The sequence below is a fragment of the Schistocerca nitens genome, chromosome 3 (genome assembly GCF_023898315.1).
Source record: "Schistocerca nitens isolate TAMUIC-IGC-003100 chromosome 3, iqSchNite1.1, whole genome shotgun sequence".
In the NCBI taxonomy this organism is placed as follows: Eukaryota; Metazoa; Arthropoda; class Insecta; order Orthoptera; family Acrididae; genus Schistocerca; species Schistocerca nitens.
In genome coordinates, this window is record NC_064616.1 from 590,262,886 (window position 1) to 590,287,402 (window position 24,517).

Here is a 24,517-nt window from a genome sequence, read left to right on the forward strand (position 1 = left end):
AATATATCAGGAAATGCTTGAATTTCATGTTGAAACTAAGTTATTTGATCACGAAGAGTAATAAAAGATGTCTAGCCTGTAGGAGTATCCTGCTGTTTCAAACAAGAGAAGACTGTTCCCATCAGTTGTCATGTTTCCACAAAGGATAGTATTCACATATTGCGCTGATGCCACCACCATCACCACTGTCCCCATCCCAAGTAGTTCCATATTATTTGATGGGTTGGTGAATGAGCCTCCTCCAGCAATTACAGTTCAACTACTCTGCCTCTTTGAAGCTGTCCACATATGTCCTTTCTGCTCAATGTCAGATATCACCCTACACTTGTACCTGAAACTGTCTCCGAGTTTTAAATCATATGTTACTCTCGATAGCTGGTAGCATCCATGAGTCACATATGTCAATACCATCTCAGATGCTATGAGGTTTTTTGTCCTGAACTCTTTACAGATTGAGCTTGTTTTTGCATTTCCACATTTCACATTCTATCCCTCCATGTCTTTCCGACCATGCTATAGTCAAACCTCATTTGGACCAATTATCATGGGTGATATGAATGCCCAAGTGGGGACTGCAAGAGGTGGGTATGAGAATATTCTAGACTAACATGGATGGTGGTCCAGGGAACCCTAAAGATAATACACTCCATTACTTCAGTACGAAAAAGAACTTTGTGGTAGGGAACTCTGTTTCAAAATTAAAAAAGCCATAAGATCATTAAACCTGAAGACATTAGTTGCCAGTCGGCATTGATTTGTATTAATGGGGCTAGCTGAAAATTTTTTGACGGACTAGGATTTGAACATTCGAACATGTCCAAAAGAACAGACACCACATATATCTTATAGACGTATTCTGATAGAGAAACGAAAGCAAAATAGCCTGTTGGATGGTAAAGTGACCTCTAGTGTTTCCTTGGAAAGAGATCACAGACTCCTCATGGGCCACTTCAGGTTCAATAAGCTAAAATAAGGAAGAAGGACACAGAAGAAGAAGAAAAAAAAATCAGGACATGGAAACTGAAGGCCAGTGATAAAGTGGTAACGTTCCAAGACAATGTCAAGACTATTTCCAAGGTCAGACACAAAAACAGCCAAAGAGGAATGGAAAGATCTGAAAGGAAATCTTGTTCCAATAACCTGGAAGGTCTGTGGGTGAACCAGTGGCACAAGAAAATGGAAGGAAACTCGATGGTGGAATGACAGAACTAGAACTGTGGTCCTGAATAAGAACAACATGTTTAGAAAACACTTTAGAGACAAGACTGATCATAATAAGGAACAATCCAGAATCAATAAGAATCAAGCAAGGCTAGTTGTTCCAGAAGAACAAGAGAAGTGGCCAACACAAAGAATGATGAACTGAGAGAGATAGTTAATGGAAATAAGAAAATGATATACGGGATGATGAAAACTAGAACATTCCAAATATCTAACAGGCAATAATGGAAATTTCATTGTGGATGTTATATGATTAAAGAAACTTTGAAGTCTTACTTTGATGAGATGTTAAATGTAAATTATATACAGTGTACACAAGAAGACCGTGTTGTGTTACATCCATCTGACTCACGCAATGGGACAGACATAACTTGCAATGATGTTGAATATACATCTACATCTATATGCTGGAAACCACTGAAGTGCATGGCACAGAATACGTCCCACTATACCAGTTATTAGGTTTTCTTCCCATTCCATTCACATATGCAGCACAGGAAGAATGATTGTTTAAATGCCTCTCTGCATGCTGTCATTAATCTAATCTTGCCCTCACAATTCATATGTGAGTGATACATACGGGGTTGTACTGTATTCCTCGAGTCATCATCATTTAAGGCTGGTTCTCGAAACTTTGTAAGTAGGCTTTCCAGGGACAGTTTATGTTTATCTCGAGAGTCTGTCATGTCAATTCTTTCCACATCTCAGTAACATACTCCCGTGGGTCAAACAAACTTGTGACCATTCATGCTGCCATTCTCTGTATACATTCAAAATCACCTTTTAGTCCTATTTGGTATGGTTCCCCCGACCAATAAACTCAAGTCAGCTACCGGCTTTACTCACGACTGAGCCTATGAGACCCTTACATTTCATATTCCTACAAAGTGTTACACTCAGGTATTTGCACGAGTTGGCTTATTCCAACTGTGACTTTCTGATATTATATAGGACACTATGTTCTTTCGTTTTGTGCAATGCACAATTTTACATTTCTTAACAGTTAAAGCAAGCTGCCAACCTTTGAATCACTTTGAAATCTTATCAAGAGCTGACTGAATATTTATGCAGCTTCTTTTAGACAGTGCTTCATTACAGATGGCTGCATCATCTGCAAATAGTCTGAGGTTACTATTAATATTGTCTGCTAGGTTATTAATATACAACATTAACAGCAAGTGCCCCAACACACTTCCCTGGGGCACATCCAAAATTACTTTTACATACAATGATGACTCTCCTTATAAAATGATATGTGCTGCAATCTCCCTACTAAAAAATCCTCAATCCGGTCATAAATTTCGCTTGATACCCTGTCTTACTTTTGAAAATAAGTGTGAATGTTGTACTGAGTCAAATGCTTTCCAGACATCAAGAATTACGGATCTATCTGACTGCATTGATCCAACGCTGAAAAGTATGTCGTGTGAGAAGAGTGTACTTTTTTTTCACATGATCATTGTTTTTGGAATCCATGCTGGTTGGCATGGAGGAGGTCATTCTGTTCGAAATATATCATTATCACTATGTTTATGCTCCGAATACGTTCTAAGATTCCATAACAAACAATGTGAAGGATACTGGACAGTAGTTTTGTGGATCACTTCGACTACCCTTCTTGTAAACAGTTATGAACTGTGCTTTTTTACTACTGTGGAGCACAGGTTTTTGTTTGAGGGGGCCTAACTCAGGCACAAATTCAGTATATAATCTGGTAGGGATTTCATCAGGCCCTGGAGCTTTGTTCCGTTTTAACAGCTTCAACTGTTCCTCAACATGACTGAGCATAACAAATATTTCACTCATATTTCAGTGGTATGATGATTAAATTTGGGCGATTCCCATATGTTTTGCTTCTCTGCTTTTGCTTTGCAACCCTAATTTTCAGTTCCTGTCTCATCCATGAGTATCTGGATACTAACTTTGGTGCCGCTAACAGCCTTTACATATGCTACGAATTTGTTACGGTTTTGTGGTAGATTGTTCACCAATACTTTGCTAGGGTATTCACTGAAGGTGATATGCACTGCTCTTTTGACAGCTAAACACATTTTATTTGGCATCTCCCTACTTATAGCCCTATGCTCTGTATCACACCTACTATGCAATAGTCTTTCTTCAGAAACTTCTTTACAGTGACTTTATACCAAGGAGAGTCCCCCCCTCCCCATTACGCACTGTTCTACTGCAAATTGTGAGCTTTGTTGAAACTCTGTCCGCAACGTTGGTCTTCTCAACCTTCTCTGCCAGACACTGGGATGATCCAAATATGACATCACAGCCTAGACAACAGCCATCATTTGTTCCAACATGAACCATAATCCGCAGTTGCCAGCATTTGTTTCCTCAATGGCTGCCGCGATAGCCTCTTCAATATGTTAAATTAGGCTCCCAGCCATACACAGAGAGTGCACCTGGTGTTCCTTCCTGCCATTTCATTAAGGGATACCAGTATTCGCCGTATGTTTGAACAGCCAACAATTAATAGGCCCCTACCCTTTCTGCATTTGTCTCCTCATGACGCACGAAAAAAGAGGTTTCCCCAAAACGTGAAGTAAGTATCAATGGCACAGTATCAATTTCAGTGAAAGACAGAACCTCGAACTTGTCAGTTAGGAGAATTGGTTAATACTCTGAGCAATCCCTGGTCCCTGTCTTCCCTGTACAGGATGCACAGATCTATAATTTGACAAGCCACTCACAGTCAAGCGGTCAAGGAATGGAGAAATGATCAAATCCATGGAAGTTGCGGGAAAACAATCGATCTACAGACTCTTTTGTAAGGTATGGAAAGGAAGGAAGATACCTGCTGATTGGAAAATGAACATCACAATCCCAAATGTGAAGAGAGGATATAGATAGAAATGATGTAATTTGAGGTATCATCTAAACATTTCCAGTGGTTTAACTTAATGAAAGAATTATAGAGCATATGATCAGAACCCTCACGGAAGAAAAACTCCTGGAACAAGAGTATAGATTCACAAGGTGTATATGCAGACACAGAAAATAAATTTCCCAATTTCCCAGTTAAAAATACATTTTTGTCGGGTGAAAATACACTACACCCTTGGTGAACATACATTCTTTTTCCGTGTTAAGTGATAGTATACTTTTCATTGGAGCTATAAAATTTATAAATCCTCTGAATGACAAAAGTTTTACATACTAGCATATAACTTCCCAGCACTTTAGGAAACGAAACCCAGCAAAAAACACCGCATCTTGGAAAGACTACTGATGTGTGACAACATGTACACTGCATATTTTCATATTATGTATAAATACAAATTCCACCAAATACAGCATGGTAGCTTCCATAGCACTGAAATTGAGATTGCATTGTGTGAAGCGCTTTTGTTAGTCAATCATAGCTTATGTCACACGCTCTCGCCAGCTAATGACAGCAGATATTCAGAGCACAGTACATGTGTAGTAGTCAGCCAATAGCAACATCACTGTTAAAAAGCATGAACACACAAATATGCAAAGTTTATGGTTTAAATTAATATACATACAGTATTGCTACAAGGAAACCTAAGCTTTCACATGCAATATTGGTCATCAAAAATTTTTTGCCTTTAGAGCACAGCTTAAATTGCAGCAGCCGAATATTTTTGACAAGCATGATTATAAATTTCACTGCTGTGCACTGAACAGTTTGTGATTACCTGGCTGAATACATATTCCATTGAGCACTCCAACCTTTCAAGAGAACAGCCAATTATGTGTGACATTGCTCAAGAACTCACCTTACACTGTTATGAAGGATAATTACACTTTCTGACACCATTATTGCATAATTTGTAATCTACGAAAGAACTAAAATAAATATGAAAGACCAATCTCAAAGCCTGGTCTTTTTTTTGCATGTGTTACCCTTCAAGATACATCAAACACAAATGAGCCGGTAAAATTTTAAATAATGGCATTAATGGCTGCTCTTCTGGGCCTGAAAATTATTCTATGTGACTTGCCCCCAAAGCATTAAGTTTGGAATAAGGGTCAAACACACTGTGATTGTTCTCACATGTAACATAATTCGTCTCATGTAAAAGGAAACTTACTTCGAAAGTACAACACTTCTCAAACCATTATTCACAATATTATCCCAAGCTGTTAGAAGCACCAACAGTTGTGATGCCATGTTCATAGAATGCAATTTATTGTTGAGAAGTATTGCACAGTCTTCGTCCTATAGCCTTTAATACATTTTGCTGTTGGCAGACGCTTGTGTGTGCACTGTGTTCTATTGTTGAACATGGTGCATTTTCTTTGCAACTACTCTTTCATTTTGGCATTCTTCTCTCATTTATGTTTTACTGCTGCAGTATTATTCTGCAGTAGCAGGCTAAAGTAAAATTCTTTGTTAGACTATCAGTTCTTACCTGTCAAAATTACAAAAATTTAATTGAAAACTAAAACAACAAAAAATTCCCACTTTTTCCTGGATGCAAAAATTACAGGGTTTTTCCTGAATTTCCCAGTTGTCCCAGGCTATGTACACCATGGATTCAGAAAGGGAAGATCAACAACTGATTTAATATTTGCTCACTACCAATTAATGGAAAAATACTACGAACACAACTGAGGGCTGTGGTTAGCCTTTCTGGATATAATGAAAGCTGATACTACCAAGAATGAGGGAACACACACACACACACACACACACACACACACACACACACACACACACACACAAAATTGCTCAAAATATTTAGGGGACCATGTGTGTCAATGTCTGATATGTTAAATATACAATTAAGTGCCAAAGAAACTGGTATAGGCACGCATATTCAAGTACAGAGATATGTAAACAGGCACAATACGGTGCTGTGGTCAGCAACATCTATATAAGACAACAAGAGTCTGGCGCAGTTGTTAGATCAGTTACTGCTGCTACAGTGGCAGGTTATCCAGATTTAAGTGAGTTTGAATGTGGTGTTATAGATGGCACACGAGCGATGAGACACAGCATCTCCGAGGTAGTGATGAAGAGTGGATTTCCCATACAACCATTTCATGAGTGTACCGTGAACATCAGGAATCTGGTAAAATATCAAATCTCTGACATTGCTGCTGCCGGAAAAAGATCTTGGAAGAATGGAACCAACAATGACTGAAGAGAATCATCCAGTGTGACAGAAGTATGACCCTACCATAAATTGCTGCAGATTTCAATGCTGGGACATCTACAACCATTCAACGAAACATTATCAATATGGGTTTTAGGAGACTACTGTCTTCATCTGCTGCTGCTTGCGCTTCACAGTTGAAAGCTGGTGTCAACTCTACTACAGAATATTGATTTTTAACAGCACACACAAATACAGACATGTACTGTATTTTACAGACTATAAAACACACTTTTTTCTTAGAAAAATTGCCTCCAAAATTCAGATGCGTCATACTCAAAATTAATATAAAGATGTCCAGTGTTTGATTTAAAATTCCTGCCAGTCTTAAAAATGGCCTATATTTGATGCTACGGGAAACCTCTCTCTATCTGGCAATACTGGATTCAACTGGCAGCAGCAGTGCACCGATGTGATGAACATGAGTTGCAAGGATTCACAAGCTTTCTAACACTGCCCCCTCCCACTCTGCCATAAAAAACCCAGAAAACTGTGTAGCCCATGTGTCATTGCAGTCTACAGTGCCAATGAACTTGAACTGAAAGTGATGTGTGTTACTGGTAATAATACAATACTTTTATTAGTAGCTAGTTTCATAATGGAAAAAAATAAAATAAAAGGTATCATACAGTATAGGCTAGAAACTGCAAGTAATAGCATATGCAGAACATGGAAAAAGAGCAGCTAAGTGGCATTTCGACCCTTCATCAACAGAAAAAACTATTCATGGCTGGTGGGCTAGTAAAGCAGAACTGAAAAAACTGAGAAAGACTAAATGTGCAAACAGATGATTGAATGCAAAATGACAAACTATAAGATGACATATTGAAATGGACTCAAGGACAATGTCAAAACAGCATTGGAATTAATACAAAAATGATTCAAATATACGCTTGTAAGCTAGCACTACAATGGAACTTAACAGACTTTAAGGGTGAAGTTGGTTGGTGTTACAGGTTTATGAAGCGTCATGGACTTGGAATGCAAACAAAAACCAAACCATAATTTTTAAGCACAAAACAATGCCAAAACCTTCTGAAATACCGCCAGTATTGTTCACGTAAATGACAAGGGTTGGATGGACAAGGCTAGTATGAACTTATGGATTAACAGAGGGTGGGAGAGAAGGAAAGGTACTTTATTAAAGACGAGTTCTCTTCCTGTGCTAGATCAGTTTAGAAGCCATTTGAATAATTCTGTGAAAGAGAAATTGAGACAGGGAAATATAGAGCTTGCTGTTATTCCAGGATGACTTGCTTCACAACTGCAACCTCTTGACGTCTCAATAAACAAACAATTTAAGGTTTATATGAGAGAGGAATGGAATAAATCAATTATAGATGAAACCCAACATGTATTAACACTGAAGGAAGCTTTAAAACAATCTACAATCAAACAAGTGTGTCAGTAGATAAAACATTCATGGTCTAGAGCGAGAGAAGACATTATCCTCAAATCTTTCAAGAAGTGCAACATAAGTAATGCTCTTGATGGCAGTGAAGATCATATCATATATGAAGAGAACAACTATGATGAAGAGGAAGAAGAAAAAGGAGGAGGAGGAGGAGGAGGAGGAGGAGGAGGAGGAGGTTCAAATGACAATTTTCAAAGATTTTTAAGGGTCATATAAACTAAGAATATTTGTAGTCTGGTTTTGCAATCTAATAATAAAAATGGTAAAAACATTATTTTCAAAAAATTGTTTAATTTTCAAAGTGCCCCTAATAGTCTGTGAAATATGGTACACACAGTATTCTAAGCAGCCTGTTACAGTAACTAAATACCTGGGGCAGCAGATGGACCATTAGTTTGTATCTCATCTGAAACCTTTGCTACAAAGATATCCTGAATAAAACAGTTAGGTTGCTTTTCCGGACTTCAACTTCGATTTTGACCTCTGATTGTGCATGTGTTTAAGACAATTTTGGCTTTGTTCCTTGGTACCGATTTAAGGTCACATTACTTGTATCATAATCCGCGATGGTATTTGTGGCCTCTGGACCGGCAATGAACTGTTATCAGCTGCACAGCTAGCCACTCAGCACTCAGTCTGTTTCCATATTTCGTACTGTGTAATGTTCCATCACAACTGTGTGTTCTATTGTGTTTTATGCGTGAAGTTATGAATGACTGGGAAGTATGTGTATGTAACACAGAAAAACTGCAAAAAAATTACTGGAAAGAAGCTGTTAGTGACGAAATAATGGATTCATTAATTATCAATCTGGCACCCACATCTAGTGACTCCATTTCTGAAGACAGTGGCAGAGAAACATATGAATAAAAAGGTATGTGACTGGAATGTAAATTTATTTTGTACATTTCTCACTACGTTTACCTTCTTGTCAAGCTGTTTGTAAAGTAGAAAGTAGTTCTGAACATTATTATAGAATCCATTCTGCTGTGCAAGAATCTGTATCACCAGATTCTCTTCATCTCACTATGGCTGCAAAAGATTGAATACATATTCCATTCTGTAATGTGTATCACGATCGGCTGAAAGCAAGAGGAAACTACAGCCGTAATTTTTCCCGAAGGCATGCAGTGTTACTGTATGGTTAAATGATGATGGCGTCCTCTTGGGTAAAATATTTCGGAGGTAAAATAGTCCCCCATTCGGATCTCCAGGTGGGGACTACTCAAGAGGACGTCGTTATCAGGAGAAAGAAAACTGGCATTCTACGGATTGGAGCGTGGAATGTCAGATCCATTAATCGGGCAGGTAGGTTAGAATATTTAAAAAGGGAAATGGATAGGTTGAAGTTAGATATAGTGGGAATTAGCGAAGTTCAGTGGCAGGAGGAACAAGACTTTTGGTCAGGTGAATAAAGGGTTATAAATACAAAATCAAATAGGGGTAATGCAGGAGTAGGTTTAATAATGAATTAAAAAATAGGAGTGCGGGTAAGCTACTACAAACAGCATAGTGAACGCGTTATTGTGGCCAATATAGACACGAAGCCCATGCCTACTACAGTAGTACAAGTTTATATGCCAACTAGCTCTGCAGATGATGAAATTGATGAAATGTATGATGAGATAAAAGAAATTATTCAGGTAGTGAAGGGAGATGAAAATTTAATAGTCATGGGTGACTGGAATTCGACAGTAGGAAAAGGGAGAGAAGGAAACATAGTAGGTGAATATGGATTGGGGGAGAGAAATGAGAGATAGCCATCTGGTAGAATTTTGCACAGAGCATAACTTAATCATATCAAACACTTGGTTCAAGAATCATAAAAGAAGGTTGTATACATGGAAGAATTCTGGAGATTCTAGAAGGTATCAGATAGATTATATAATGGTAAGACAGAGATTTAGGAACCAGGTTTTAAATTGTAAGACATTTCCAGGGGCAGATGTGGACTCTGACCACAATCTATTGGTTATGAACTGTAGATTAAAACAGAAGAAACTGCAAAAAGGTGGGAATTTAAGGAGATGGGACCTGGATAAACTGAATAAACCAGAGGTTGTAGATAGTTTCAGGAAGAGCATAAAGGAACAATTGACAAGAAGGGGGGAAAGAAATACAGTAGAAGAAGAATGGGTAGCTCTGAGGGATGAAGTAGTGAAGGTAGCAGAGGATCAAGTAGGTAAAAAGACGAGGGCTAGTAGAAATCCTTGGGTAACAGAAGAAATATTGAATTTAATTGATGAAAGGAGAAAATATAAAAACACAGTAAATGAAGCAGGCAAAAGGGAATACAAACGTCTCAAAAATGAGATCGACAGGAAGTGCAATATGGCTAAACAGGGATGGCTAGAGGACAAATCTAAGAATGTAGAGGCTTATCTCACTAGGGGTAAGATAGATACTGCCTATAGGAAAATTAAAGAGACCTTTGGAGAAAAGAGAGCCACTTGCATGAATATCAAGAGCTCAGATGGAAACCCAGTTCTAACCAAAGAAGGGAAAGCAGAAAGGTGGAAGGAGTATATAGAGGGTCTATACAAGGGCGATGTACTTGAGGACAATATTATGGAAATGGAAGAGGATGTAGATGAAGATGAAATGGGAGGTACGATACTGCATGAAGATTTCGACAGAGCACTGAAAGACCTGAGTTGAAACAAGGCCCCGGGAGTAGACAACATTCCATTGGAACTACTGACGGCCCAGACAAAACTTTACCATCTGGCGAGCAAGATGTATGAGACAGGTGAAATACCCTCAGACTTCAAGAAGAATATAATAATTCCAATCCCAAAGAAAGCAGGTGTTGACAGATGTGTAAATTACCGAACTATCAGTTTAATAAGTCACAGCTGCAAAATACTAACGCGAATTCTTTACAGACGAATGGAAAAACTGGTAGAAGCTGACCTCGGCGAAGATCAGTTTGGATTCCGCAGAAATGTTGGAACACGTGAAGCAATACTGACCCTACGACTTATCTTAGAAAATAGATTAAGGAAAGGCAAACCTATGTTTCTAGCATTTGTAGACTTGGAGAAAGCTTTTGACAAAGTTGACTGGAATACTCTCTTTCAAATTCTAAAGGTGGCAGGGGTAAAATACAGGGAGCGAAAGGCTATTTCCAATTTGTACAGAAACCAGATGGCAGTTGTAAGAGTCGAGGGGCATAAAAGAGAAAGCAGTGGTTGGGAAGGGAGTGAGACAGGGTTGCAGCCTCTCCCCGATGTTATTCAATCTTTATATTGAGCAAGCAGTAAAGGAAACAAAAGAAAAATTTGGAATAGGTATTAAAATCCATGGAGAAGAAATAAAAACTTTAAGGTTCACCGATGACATTGTAATTCTGTCAGAGACAGCAAAGGACTTGGAAGAGCAGTTGAACAGAATGGACAGTGTCTTGAAAGGAGGGTATAAGATGAACATCAACAAAAGCAAAACGAGGATAATGGAATGTAGTCGAATTAAGTCGGGTGATGCTGAGGGAATTAGATTAGGAAATGAGACACTTGAAGTAGTAAAGGAGTTTTGCTATTTGGGGAGCAAAATAATTGATGATGGTCGAAGTGGAGAGGATATAAAATGTAGACTGGCAATGGCAAGGAAAGCGTTTCTGAAGAGAAATTTGTTAACATCGAGTATAGATTTAAGTGTTAGGAAGTCGTTTCTGAAAGTATTTGTATGGAGTGTAGCCATGTATGGAAGTGAAACAAGGACGACAAATAGTTTGGACAAGAAGAGAATAGAAGCTTTCGAAATGTGGTGCTACAGAAGAATGCTGAAGATTAGATGTGTAGATCACACAACTAATGAGGAGGTATTGAATAGAATTGGGGAGAAGAGGAGTTTGTGGCACAACTTGACAAGAAGGAGGGACCGGTTGGTAGGACATGTTCTGAGGCATCAAGGGATCACAAATTTAGCATTGGAGGGCAGCGTGGATGGTAAAAATCTTAGAGGGAGACCAAGAGATGAATACATTAAACAAATTCAAAAGGATATAGGTTGCAGTAGGTACTGGGAGATGAAGAAGCTTGCACAGGATAGAGTAGAATGGAGAGCTGCAACAAACCAGTCTCAGGACTGAAGACAACAACAACAACAACAACAACAACGTGTATCCAATATTTATCAGGTACACTTACTACATTTATCACGATACGGTTTGTAGTACACTATGAACCAGACTGTAGCAACATAGATTAAACTTTCACTATTGCAGCTGTCTGTAACATAGTTACCGTTTACACACTTCCAGCTGAGTTGACAATGCAGCATTCCTGGTATGCTGTGCGACTAGAGACCATTAATGCTGTCGCCAACTGCAGTAATGTTCACTCCACCATGTTTTTGGCTGTCAACTTAGCATCAGGGTTTCCATACACTATGTTGTTCACAACTTTGAACTGCTTAGTTTATGTCAGGCTGTGACACAATGTGCTAACTTTGAGCAACATCTATTGTGCTGGTGGTACCACACACACACACACACACACACACACCATAAATATTTTAAGAATTTTAAGTACTGCCAAGAGCTGCTGATGCAATAAATCTTTATTCTCCACCAGTTTTGACCAACCAATCACCACCAGGTAAAATAATATAATTACATTACTCTGTGGAACTGTGCCACCCCATGGAAACAAACCCACACGTCACGTGTGATTTACCAAATATACAGCTTTTATCATCATAAATACTACAGTACAAATAATTTTTTATGCCTCAAACATCTTTCACCAAGATAGAGCATTGTAATGTAAAACTTCTACAGCATAATACGGTACACAAAATCGTCTTTCAAGAAAAACACACCTCTAATTGGAGCAAAAAAGTAATTGTATTTTTGTTATCGACACTAACCTGTTGATATGGCAGTAGAAAAGCCATCTGCTGCCAATACGGTGAATGATGTCAGGAAAGGTTCATCGTCTGTATCAGGGTTCATGAAGACTATCTCACTGAAAAAAATAAACAAGAAAGTGTAAATTAAGAAAAACTATTGCAGAAATTACCACTATTCATTAGATTTTTTGTGAAGGTTTAGTGAGGACAGTCTCAAAAACAGTGTTTTAACGGTAAGTTTCAAACGTATGCCTTGAAATATACTGTCTGACAAAATAGTGAAGCTCTCAGAAGGGAAAGAGCACACAAAACGGAACTTACAGGTTTGAGATGGTATCTGTCATTATCGCAGAGACAAATAACCTGGCAGAACGAGTTCAGTTACCACCCCCCCCCCCCCCCCATGGCCTAGATGTATGCGCTGATTTGGTTGGGAAGGATGCAATAAAGCCACTGAATTGTCTCCTGAGACAAGATGCCCCACAAATGTTGTAATTGATCCTGGTTATCGAGGATACTAGCACTAGGTCAGAGTAGAAGTACAAGCTAGCCCACACACACACTATCACGGACAATCTGGTGATCTTGCTGGCTACAGGAGTACCTAATCATAATGCAGACAGTCCAGACACTTGCCACGCGTGGACGAGCATTGCTCTGTTGAAAAATGGCATCACAATACTGTCGCACAAGATGTAACGTATGATGATGCAGGACGTCTCTGACGTACCACTATGCCATCAAAGTTTCCTCACTCACTGCCAGTTGTGACCTCACATCATACCCAATGGCTCCTCACACCATCATGCCAGGATTAACAACGTTGGGCCTCACCAAGATGTAAGGAAAATGGTTCCTTTCTCTAGGTCACCCCCCTGCACTCTGATGTTGGTCATCCAGAGTAGTATACAACCATGTTTGATGATTGAACACAATGTGATGCCATTTGTCAGCAGTCCACATATCCCAGTCACAGCACCCATTCAAATGCTGCAATCTGTGCAGTGATGTCAACAGCAGCCTACACAAGGGGTGGCAATTCACTAGTCCTGCTGCTGCTGCTGCTGCCAGTTTCCAACCAATGGTGAGATGACACAGAATATTGCACGGGGTCCATTACTTGTTCTTTGATGACAGGCGTAAAAGCGAAGGTGTTACAATGTGTTTGGTGCACAATACAACAATCCTTCCTTGCTGTGGTCAGATGTGGTAAACAAAAACCTTGACAACTAGTATGCCTGGTTCCACATTCCCATGCAGTTCAACATCGAGCCATTGTAAAATCTAAATGCTCCTAAAATTCCGGATATTGCACAATTTGACCAGCTGGGCCAAATAATGAAACATAATTAGGCACCTTTCAAACTACACTATGTGATCAAAAGTATCTGGACACCCCCAAATACATAAGTTTTTCATATTAGGTGCATTGTGCTGCCACCTACTGCCAGGTACTCCACATCAGCAATCTCAGTAGTCATTAGACATCGTGAGAGTAGAATGGGGTGCTCCACTCAACTCAGAGACTTTGAACGTGGTCATGTGATTGAGTATCACTTGCGTCATACGTTTGTACGCGAGATTTCCACTCTCCTAAGCATCCCTAGGTCCACTGTTTCCTATGTGACAGTATAGTGGAAACGTGGAGAGACACGTACAGCACAAAAGCTTACAGGCCGACATCGTCTGTTGACTGACACACTGCCAACAGTTGAAGGAGGTCGTAATGTGTAAAAGGCAGACATCTATCTAGACCAACACACAGAAATTCCAAACTGCATCAGGATCCCCTACAAGTACTATGACAGTTAGTTGGGAGGTGAGAAAACTTGGATGGCCGAGAAGCTGCTCATAAGCCACACATCACAACAGTAAACGCAAAACGACGCCTTGCTTGGTGTAAGGAGCGTACACATTGAACGACTGAACAGCAGAAAAACATTGTGTGGAGTGACAAATCACGGTACACAATGTGGCGATCCGATGGCAGGGTGTGGGTATGGCGAATGCCTGGTGAACGTCATCTGCCAGCGTGTGCAGAGCCAACAGTAAAATTAGGTGGCAGTGGGGTCATTCCATGTCAATTCAACCAATTTGAGAAAATGTTCCAGCTCATAGTCTCAGATTTGGCTGAAATTTAGCACTCCAATGCTACCAAGTGTGGAACACTCGTGTACAAAATTTTAAGTTCCCCTGCCAATTAGTTCCAGAATTATGGATTGTGAAAGAAGGTGGCGTGAACCAGAAACTGCAACCCTCATCTGGCAATCTATCTTCAGACCCAGCTACAGGTCTTAATAACTTTGGAACTATTCCACACAGTCCAGTGAAATTTTTGCAACCCAATAACATCCATTTAGAGAACACACTCTATGAATCAAACCACCAACAACATATTTCTGAGGGAGAATAAAAAATTCCAAAATGTTATTTAAAAAATGTAATACGTTAAAAGGTACATGTTGTAGGTGTACTCTATGCCAAATATAATTCACTCGAAATGGGTATAAATTTTTTTGTGCTAAGCTTAATGTGGCCTAAACGCACACACAAAACTCACCTTGCCCATATCAGCCACACAAACAGAGTTACATGCACACGAAAATACAAAAATTTGAAAAATTACCTGAAAAACATGGATTTTCGAAGTGTGGTAGCACAAAAGGGACAAGTGATATCCAAGCCAAATTTCAAACATTGCGTAAGTAGACCATAATATAATATGTGGCAAAATTTCAACTTGTTATTGCAAGGCATTTGTGTACAATAAAAGGTGACATGTGTAATTGGTTACGTTTCTTTTAACACGATTTAGCAAGTAATAGTGATGATGCAGACAGATTGTTTCAGATAAAGCTGCAGCAATTGTTGGGAACCATTAGGCAACAGAAAGTTAAACAACGGTAGTTTTCAGGGCCACAATGAGTCATTCTTAGGCAGAAACAACAAAGGAAACAAGTAACAATTACAGGTTACCCATGTTTTTAAGTTTCTAGTTCAGACTGGTCAGTACTGTTTTGGAAAGTCAGTATGGAGGCAGAAGAGTGTACTAGTGGTGCTTTTGTTCAAACAAGTTGCAGTATTGGTAGAGCACAAGCATCTGAATGTCATAAAACAACATATGGAACAAAATGTGGCATTCACTTTGTACTGTATGATCTGGATGAATCGGACCAAGATTTGTTGCTATGGAGATCTGGGATACACCCTGTGGGCACAAGAAGTACAGTTCCAGGAAACTTTAGTGTTTGTTATCATCATATGAAAGTGTTTCTGGATAAGTATTCTTTCTTACAAAGAAGTTGTTTTGATCCATTTCAGATTCATAAGAAGACAGTGAAATGTAGCCTCAGAGAAATTGATATAAAATCAGTATTGAAAGTGAATCAGTGCATGGGACTTAACATGAAACCAGGACAAAAGTTATGTTCCAGGTGGGTTACACTGCTAAAAAATGAAGAATATTCTGATAATTTACATGACAGTGACGAAGAGTATCAGTCACCTACAACCACAGCGGATAAGCAATTAAATACTTCAGTGACTGCTCTTGGTTTGTCTCCCATGAAGACGTACAAAGTTGGGAAAAGAGACAGGCCCAGCTATGGTAGACGAAAACTACAAGACGCTCAAATGGAATTAAAACATAAAATAGGAAGAACTATCTGTTCCAAACGAACAGAAATCATGCCAGAAATGCTCTGATTTGGACAAAATTGTGTATGATTTGAAAGAAAAATGTGCCATATCCACACGCCAGAAAAAAGTAGCTATTCTTACCCTTGCGCCTTCCAGTTGGTCTATTGACTACACTGCAAAGGAAGTCAATGTTTCTACATATATGGTAAAGCAAGCTAGGAAAATAAAAGCAACCCAAGGAGTGCTTCCACAACTTCAGCAGGCTCAGGGTAAGCAATTGAGTTCAGAAATAAAGGCACTAGTGTTGGAGTTTTATGAAAATAATGACTACAGCTGAATAATGCCTGGAAAAAAAAAAGACTATGTAACAGTGAAAATGGGAACTGTACGTGTACAGATGCAAAAAAAGACTGTTGCTATGCAACATATCAGAACTATATGTAGAATTCAAGGAAAAGTATCCCAATACCAAAGTAGGTTTATCATATTTTTTTCAATCTTTGGCCAAAACGGGTTGTGCCTGTAAGTTCAAGGGGCACACACAATGTTTGTGTATGTGAGACCCATCAAAATGCTAAGCTGATGTTTGCTGCTATAAAGGATTCTGGTCTGGATTACAAAGATGCAATGAAGCTGCTAGTGTGTGACATCCAAGGATATCATTGGGACAACAGTCAAGCAACTCTCTAACCATTTGCGATTTACTATAGAGGTGAATCAGGTGATGTGTGTCACGAACCTGTGCATTTTTAGTGACTGTTTAATTCATGATGCCATTGCAGTTCATGCCCACATTCGCACTGTCATGGCATATGAAAAACAAGCTGCCTTACATACATTTTGTGAAATACTTCAGTGATGGGGCAACTAGTCAATACAAAAACTGTAAAAATCTCAAAAATTTATGCATGCATTACCATGATTTTCAGATTCACGCAGAATGGAATTTTTTCGCAACAAGTCATGGTAGAAATGTATGTGATGGTATTGGTGTTACCATTAAGTGCATGGAATCACGAGCTAGTCTGCAGCACCCTACAGAAGGTCACATTCTAACACCTCTTCAATTATTTACCTGGGTACAGAAAAATATCTCTGGCATACAATCATTCTATGTTTCGAAAGATGAGGTGAAATCAGTTGAAGGGTTGCTAAAAAGCAGACTAGAACACGTTAAAACTGTTGCAGGCACAAGGAGCCATCATCACTTCTCTCCAGCGGACTCTGACGATGTGCAGATGAGCAGACTGTCTGGTTATAACTATAGGTTCATGTACAACATGTGTCTTCACAGTGTGTCTGACACAGGATTCAGAAGCAAAAGCAACATCATACAACCAGGTTGCTATGTTATTGCTGTTTATGATGACTAATGGTACTTAGGATGTGTTGCAGAGTGCTGTGAAGCAGAAGGTGATGTATTTGTGAACTTCATGGCAACAGCAGGACCAGCAAGATCATTTCATTGGCCACGCTTGGCAGACAGGTGTTGAATTCCTTTCGAACATATTCTTATGACAGTTCCAGTTCCTACCACAGTGTCAGGAAGAGAGTACAATTTGCCACTCAATGTTCAAAGTACAGTTGTTAAAGTGTGGGAGAACTTCTGTTCGAAGCACAATCGACTGGTTTTTAGAAGTTAAGGTGCAGTAAACATTAATGATAGGTTGTGTTAATATGTCTCTATGTTGTTGCTTAGTGATTAAACAGTTGTGCTAGAGGATAAGAAAAGGCGGAACAGTTTACGATATGTTTTTACAAAATTGTGTTGTGGAACAATGGTCACATCACCAAATACATCTGTCAACTTCCATTGTACACAAATGTCTTGCAATAACATGCTGAAATTTTGAGATGTGTATCATTATGGTCTACTTATGCAGTGTGTGAAATTTGGCTTGGATACCACTTGTCCCTTTTGTGCTACCACACTTTGAAAATCCATGTTTTTCAGGTAATTTTTCAAATTTTTGTATTTTCGTGTGCATGTAACTCAGTTTTTGTGACTGATATGGGAAAGATGAGTTCTGTGTGTGTTTAGGCCACATTAAGCTAACCACAAAAAAATTGTACCCTTTTTGAGTGAATTATGTTTGGCATAGAGGGCACCTACAATATGTACCTTTTAACGTATTACATTTTTTTAATAACATTTTGGAATTTTTTATTTTCCCCTCAGAAATATGTTGTTGGTGTTTTGATTCATGGAGTGTGTTCTCTAAATGCATGTTACTGGGTTGTAAAAATTTCACTGGAATGTGTGGAATAGTTCCAAAGTTATTAAGATGTGAAGTTGGGTCTGAAGATACATTGCCACATGCGGGTTGCAATTTCCGGGTCACACCATCTTCTTTCACAAGTCATAATTATGGAACTAATTGGCAGGGGAAACTAATACTTTGTACATGAGTGTTCCACACATGGTAGAATTAGTGTACTGAATTTCAGTCAAATCTGAGACTATGAGCTGGAGCCCCTGGTTGAACTGACATGGAATGACCCAGTGGTGTTATGGTGTGGTCGTGTTTTTCATTGAGGGGGCTTGCAGCCCTGGTTGTTTAGTGTGGCACTATCACAGCACATGCCTACATTGATGTTTAAAGCACTTTCTTGCTCCCCATTGTTGAAGAGCAATTCGGGGATGGCAAATGCATCTTTAAACACGATCGAGCACCTGTTCATAATGCACAGTCTGTGGTGGAATGGTTACACAACAATAATATCCCTATAATGGACTGACCTGCATAGAGTCCTCACCTGAATTCTATAGAACACCTTTGGGATGTTTTGTAGTGCCGACTTCGTGTCAGGCCTCATCTACTGACATTGATACCTCTCCTCTGTGCAGCAATCTGTGAAGAATGGTCTGGCATTCCCCAAGAAAGCTTCCAGCATCTGACTGAACGTATGCCTGCGAAAGTGGAAGCTGTCATCAAGGCTAAGGGTGGGCTGACACCATACTGAATTCCAGCATTACCGATGGTGGGCGCCACAAACTTGTAAGTCATTTTCAGCAAGGTGTCCGGATACTTTTGATCACATAGTGGATATCACTTGTTGATAATTCTGTTTCATATAAGCATATGGCATATTTATGTTTTTCACGGTGATCACTAAACATCTGATGCTGTTCATACTCCCTATATGCCTTACCGGGTCTGATAACACTAAACTTTACCACCACTAATGCACCCTGGTGGCCGTTCTACCTGTCACAGGCAATTGAGACTCTCATCATTTACATGTCCATGGGTGGGGGAGGGGGGGGGGTTGCATACATGTACATAGTTACAATGACATGTGACTACACCTTCTGGATGCTTCATTCCTTTTCTCAGTTAGTGTATTACTATGTCTCTCTATTCTCTACACATTAATGCACCAGTATTACTCCGGATTGAAAGATATACTATTTGGAAAAGGATGGAATTGTTTCCCCCTTACTGGACACAACTTATTTCCTTGATTGGACATGAAATCATGAACTGCTGCATAAGACAGCAATCGGTTTGATGTTTAAAACATATATAGCCTAAGTTCTAAATATTGGAATTACTCCGAAACAAGTATTCAGATTTTGAAGAGTGAAAAGTCGTTAAATCCATCTATTTTACAAATACAATAATAGCAGAAATCGCTATACTTCAATTGAAAAAAGCAAAGCTGATAAAAGATCTATCTGTAATTAATACACTACTGGCCATTAAAATTGCTACACCAAGAAGAAATTCAAATGATAAACAAGTATTCATTGGATAAATATATTACACTAGAACTGACAAGTGATTACATTTTCACACAATTTGGGTGCATAGATCCTGAGAAATAAGTACCCAGAACAACCACCTCTTGCCGTAATAACGGCCTTGATACAGCTGGGTATTGAATCAAATATAGCTTGGATGGCATGTACAGGTATAGCTGGCCATGCAGCTTCAACACAATACCACAGTTCATCAAGACTAGTGACTGGTGTACTGTGACGAGCCAGTTTCTCGGCCACCATTGACCAGATGTTTTCAATTGGTGAGAGATCTGGAGGATGTGCTGGCCAGGGCAGCAGTCGAACATTTTCTGTGTCCAGAAAGGCACCTTGTGTGAATGCTTTGAAAAGCTAATCATTTGCATATCACAGCATCTTCTTCCTGTCGGTTAAATTTCGCATCTGTGGCACGTCATCTTCGTGGTGTAGCAATTTTAATGCCAGTAGTGTATAACTGCGAAAAGAGACTAAATGCCATTTAGTGAGGACTTTCTCACAATTAACATGAGTGAAAACAGAATTACGAAAGTGTAAATGGTTCCAGAAATATTTTAGGTGAACAACTCAGCTAAATCATCCTGAATATGTACTAGCTAAGTTAATATCATATTTAATTCTTGTACTCTACCGTATATGCTACTCTATTTGTTTATGAATAAAAAAATATGCATGGCTTGCCCAGTATCTGTTGCACAACATTCTGACATAGATAAAAGGGCGAATTCAGGAGAATATGCAATCACAATTACGTATTTTTGTGTATAAACCTAGCCACCAATTTCTGGTATCTCTATATTTCATACCAACTGGTTTTTTGGGCATAATGTGTGCACGTATTTTTTTTAAATTTTCATTAATAGTTCTTTAAAGAAAATTGTACTTTTATTGTGCAAAAATATTTTTTATTGCTGAAATTGCCTGCCTTTATGTAAAATGTTTTGCTGTATAATTAACATTTTGTGGTTATCCACCCCATACCTCTGTTGAAACGATTTGGTTATCATTATCATCTAATAGCGCAGCTATTGCTTCCAAAGGAGGATATGTTACGAGACAATATGACCCCACGCACTAGGCTACTAATGTGCAAAGTGAATTTGATGAGCATGAAGATACAATAGAACATCCCTCTCTGACTTTTATAATGCAAATTGAATACTATTGTACCACTGTGGTTCATACTGAAAAATAGTTTAGCAGATAATTTTCTACGGGCAGAACGTATAAAATCCCAATGACTACCATTAAGATGTATGTATGTCAATCATCGAAACTTAAGAAGTTTTAGAGACCAAAGCTGGTGCCATACCATATCCTATGAAAGAAAAACATTTGAAATCCCTGTAACAATATGGGCCATACTGTTGCATACATCGACGTTCGTGAATGGTGAGATAGAATAAATATTTAATATAGTAACTGAAAGGTGATGAAACAAATACAACATAATTCCCATGGTCAAAGAAAAAGTCACAATATTGTCTCAGAACATACTCAATGTTGCTCCCATTCATCAAATACTAAAAAGATTATTCTGATACTGAATATTCTCAGTGCCATACCAACTATGGAATGAAAAAAAAGGACTACTCACTCTATAGATTTTATGTTCAGCAGTTGATACGAGTGTAAGTCAGGTTTCAGAACTTTTGATGTTCAACAGAAAAATGAAATATATAAAAACTGGGTCTAAAATTGGCTTCACTGGTATGAAGGTAGCCACTACAGGCATAAGGTAATAGCAGCCAGCTCAAATAGCTTCAAATGACTTTATGAAATAGCACTGTATAAGTAAGACATTAGTTGACAAACAGGTAGGAAAAGAATATTTAGGGAATAAATGTGAGAAAGGGAGGTATTAACAAAGAACACAATGAACAGATGGATAAGGCACAGTAAAACCACAGATTTAAAACAATATGCATGGCATGGTCTGATAAATACAGTACAATACAATAAATGAAGCATTAATGTTGGATAACACAAAAAGGCCACACAAAAATTTCTTGTATAGGTGTATATATATGTCTATGATATTCTCTGTATGTGGAAAGATTCCACTAGACAACTTCATAAGATCTTGGACAATAAGAATCAATAGCAACTAGCAAAGAGGTCAATGTGGAATTAGTAAGTTTCAGTATTAATTTCCTGGATATCAGTTTACAGATAGAAAACAGCAACCATAAATTTGAAATTTAGAGGAAATGATGTCTTCACTACCACATTCCCACCTTCCTCTCGACATCCTACAAACATGCAGCATTCCACGACATGACCCACTGTCTCCTTTCTATCCTCACTATATAATACAATGAGAACAATAGGCACAAATAATGAATTTGATTCCACCATTAATGACAAAATTCTCAATAAAAACAGAAGAAGCAAACCAGACAGCTACTGTACCCAGTGAACACCATAGATCAAAAAGGAATTGGTACAATTTACCTTTTATAGGTGAAACTTCAAACAGGACAAGCAATGTTTTAAAAGAAAAGAATTTTCCTCTACTTTTCTATGTCCCAGAGACAGTAGGTAGTTGTGTCTACATTTCAAAAGATAAACAAATAGACACCATGAAACAAAGGAAGGGATTTGTAAGATCATTTGCTGAGTGTGGCAGCGTTGCTATTTTGGACAGACAGGGAGGTCAATCTGCTCAGAGAATACCACAGAATTTTGCAATTAAAGAAGACAGATTCATCCATTGCCAAACACTGCATAAATTAAAATCACAGATACACAATCTATAGATACAGAAGTCCTGTACATAAAAGGAAAGGGTGAAAAACTAACTCAGCTAGAAATTTCAGAAATTAAGAAACATGCATGTATCCCCACATTTATTGCCGAACGAACAAACTCAGTTCAATTACTAGGCCCTTCTAGACAATACTGCAAACCCTACACCGAAGAACCTTGGTGCCTTCATTCGCATAAATTCCATTCCTGTGCATAACTGTACTCCTAATTATGGTTAACCATAGTTATCATCAGTGCTGTCCTAATGAATTTTGTAAATTCATAAATAATTTTGTCAAAATTGTCAACAGAGGTAATTTTAACTGCTTAAGTAAAAAATCAATAGTTTAAAAAGTAGACATGTTTCTCTTTGCTTGGTTCTCATCTTTGAGATCAGTTACTTATTAGAAAATGGGTTTACAACCCAAAACCTAGGTTGCACTGTAATGATAAAGTTTGTGAAACAAGGATAAAAAAGTGTTTCATTTAAGTCAATACATATGAGAACAGAGTAATGTGGAAAGTGCATCTAACATAAATTGAAGAGAATGTGTGGGAAAATTTTTGAACACCTAGAGGATACAGCTAATCTACTGCCTACACTAAATTTCTCCATCCTCTTCTGGAGTATTGCTGTGTAGTATAGGATCGTTACCAGATAGGACTGATGGACATCAAAAAAGTTCAGAGAAGTGCAGCTTGTTTTGTATAGGGAAGAACGTGTCATGGGGAAATACGGAAGTGTCCGATCCCGCCCATCTGCTTTGACCCATGACGTCACAAACATGGCGGAAACGACCATAAACCACGATTCCAATATGGCGCATATAAAGTCGTTACGTACACATTATGAGGACGAAAATACATCGAAAAACAAACACACACACTTTCCACAAAAAGCCTAATGACACTAACGGGACAAGCGTGGGAAATAGGGGGTTTTTGGGTGGGGACAAACTAAATATAAACAAAGTTAGACACCCACCCACATACAAAACCACACAAAACAACGAAAAAAAGACATCACAAAACACAATATAATCTGGAATCGGACACTTCCCTTGACCTACATAGCGCCACAGCAGCTCCCGATCCCATAAATTGGGATAGAACTCTTCCCTTGACCTGTTATCCTTACATCTCCACATACAGCCGTCCCTGGTCCGAGACGCCGGAACTTTAAGTAAGCCTCATTTCTTCACGACATACTGAGCACTTCACGACTTCATCCAAAAATCCGAATAGTTGAAGAAATTTTATTAGAGACAACGCACTGTCCCCCATCATAGCCGACAACTGAAAACTGTTCACCCTGTCAGCCATATCCATACCTATTGTTGTTGTTGTGGTCTTCAGTCCTGAGACTGGTTTGATGCAGCTCTCCATGCTACTCTATCCTGTGCAAGCTTCTTTATCTCCCAGTACCTACTGCAACCTACATCCTTCTGAATCTGCTTAGTGTATGCATCTCTTGGTCTCCCCCTACGATTTTTACCCTCCACGCTGCCCTCCAATACTAAATTGGTGATCCCTTGATGCCTCAGAACATGTCCTACCAACCGATCCCTTCTTCTGGTCAAGTTGTGCCACAAACTCCTCTTCTCCCCAATCCTATTCAGTACCTCCTCATTAGTTATGTGATCTACCCATCTAATCTTCAGCATTCTTCTGTAGCACCACATTTCGAAAGCTTCTATTCTCTTCTTGTCCAAACTATTTATCGTCCATGTTTCACTTCCATACATGGCT

The 24,517-nt window shown here is 38.8% G+C and overlaps 1 protein-coding gene across 1 annotated transcript in view; it reads right to left on the reverse strand.

Moving 5' to 3' along the window:
* The window catches only part of LOC126248505 (protein purity of essence), a 446,891-nt gene that overhangs the window by 407,982 nt on the left and 14,392 nt on the right, over positions 1 to 24,517 (reverse strand). The window contains 1 exon segment of the mRNA XM_049949542.1: positions 12,640 to 12,737. Coding sequence (XP_049805499.1) covers positions 12,640 to 12,737 — 98 coding nt within the window.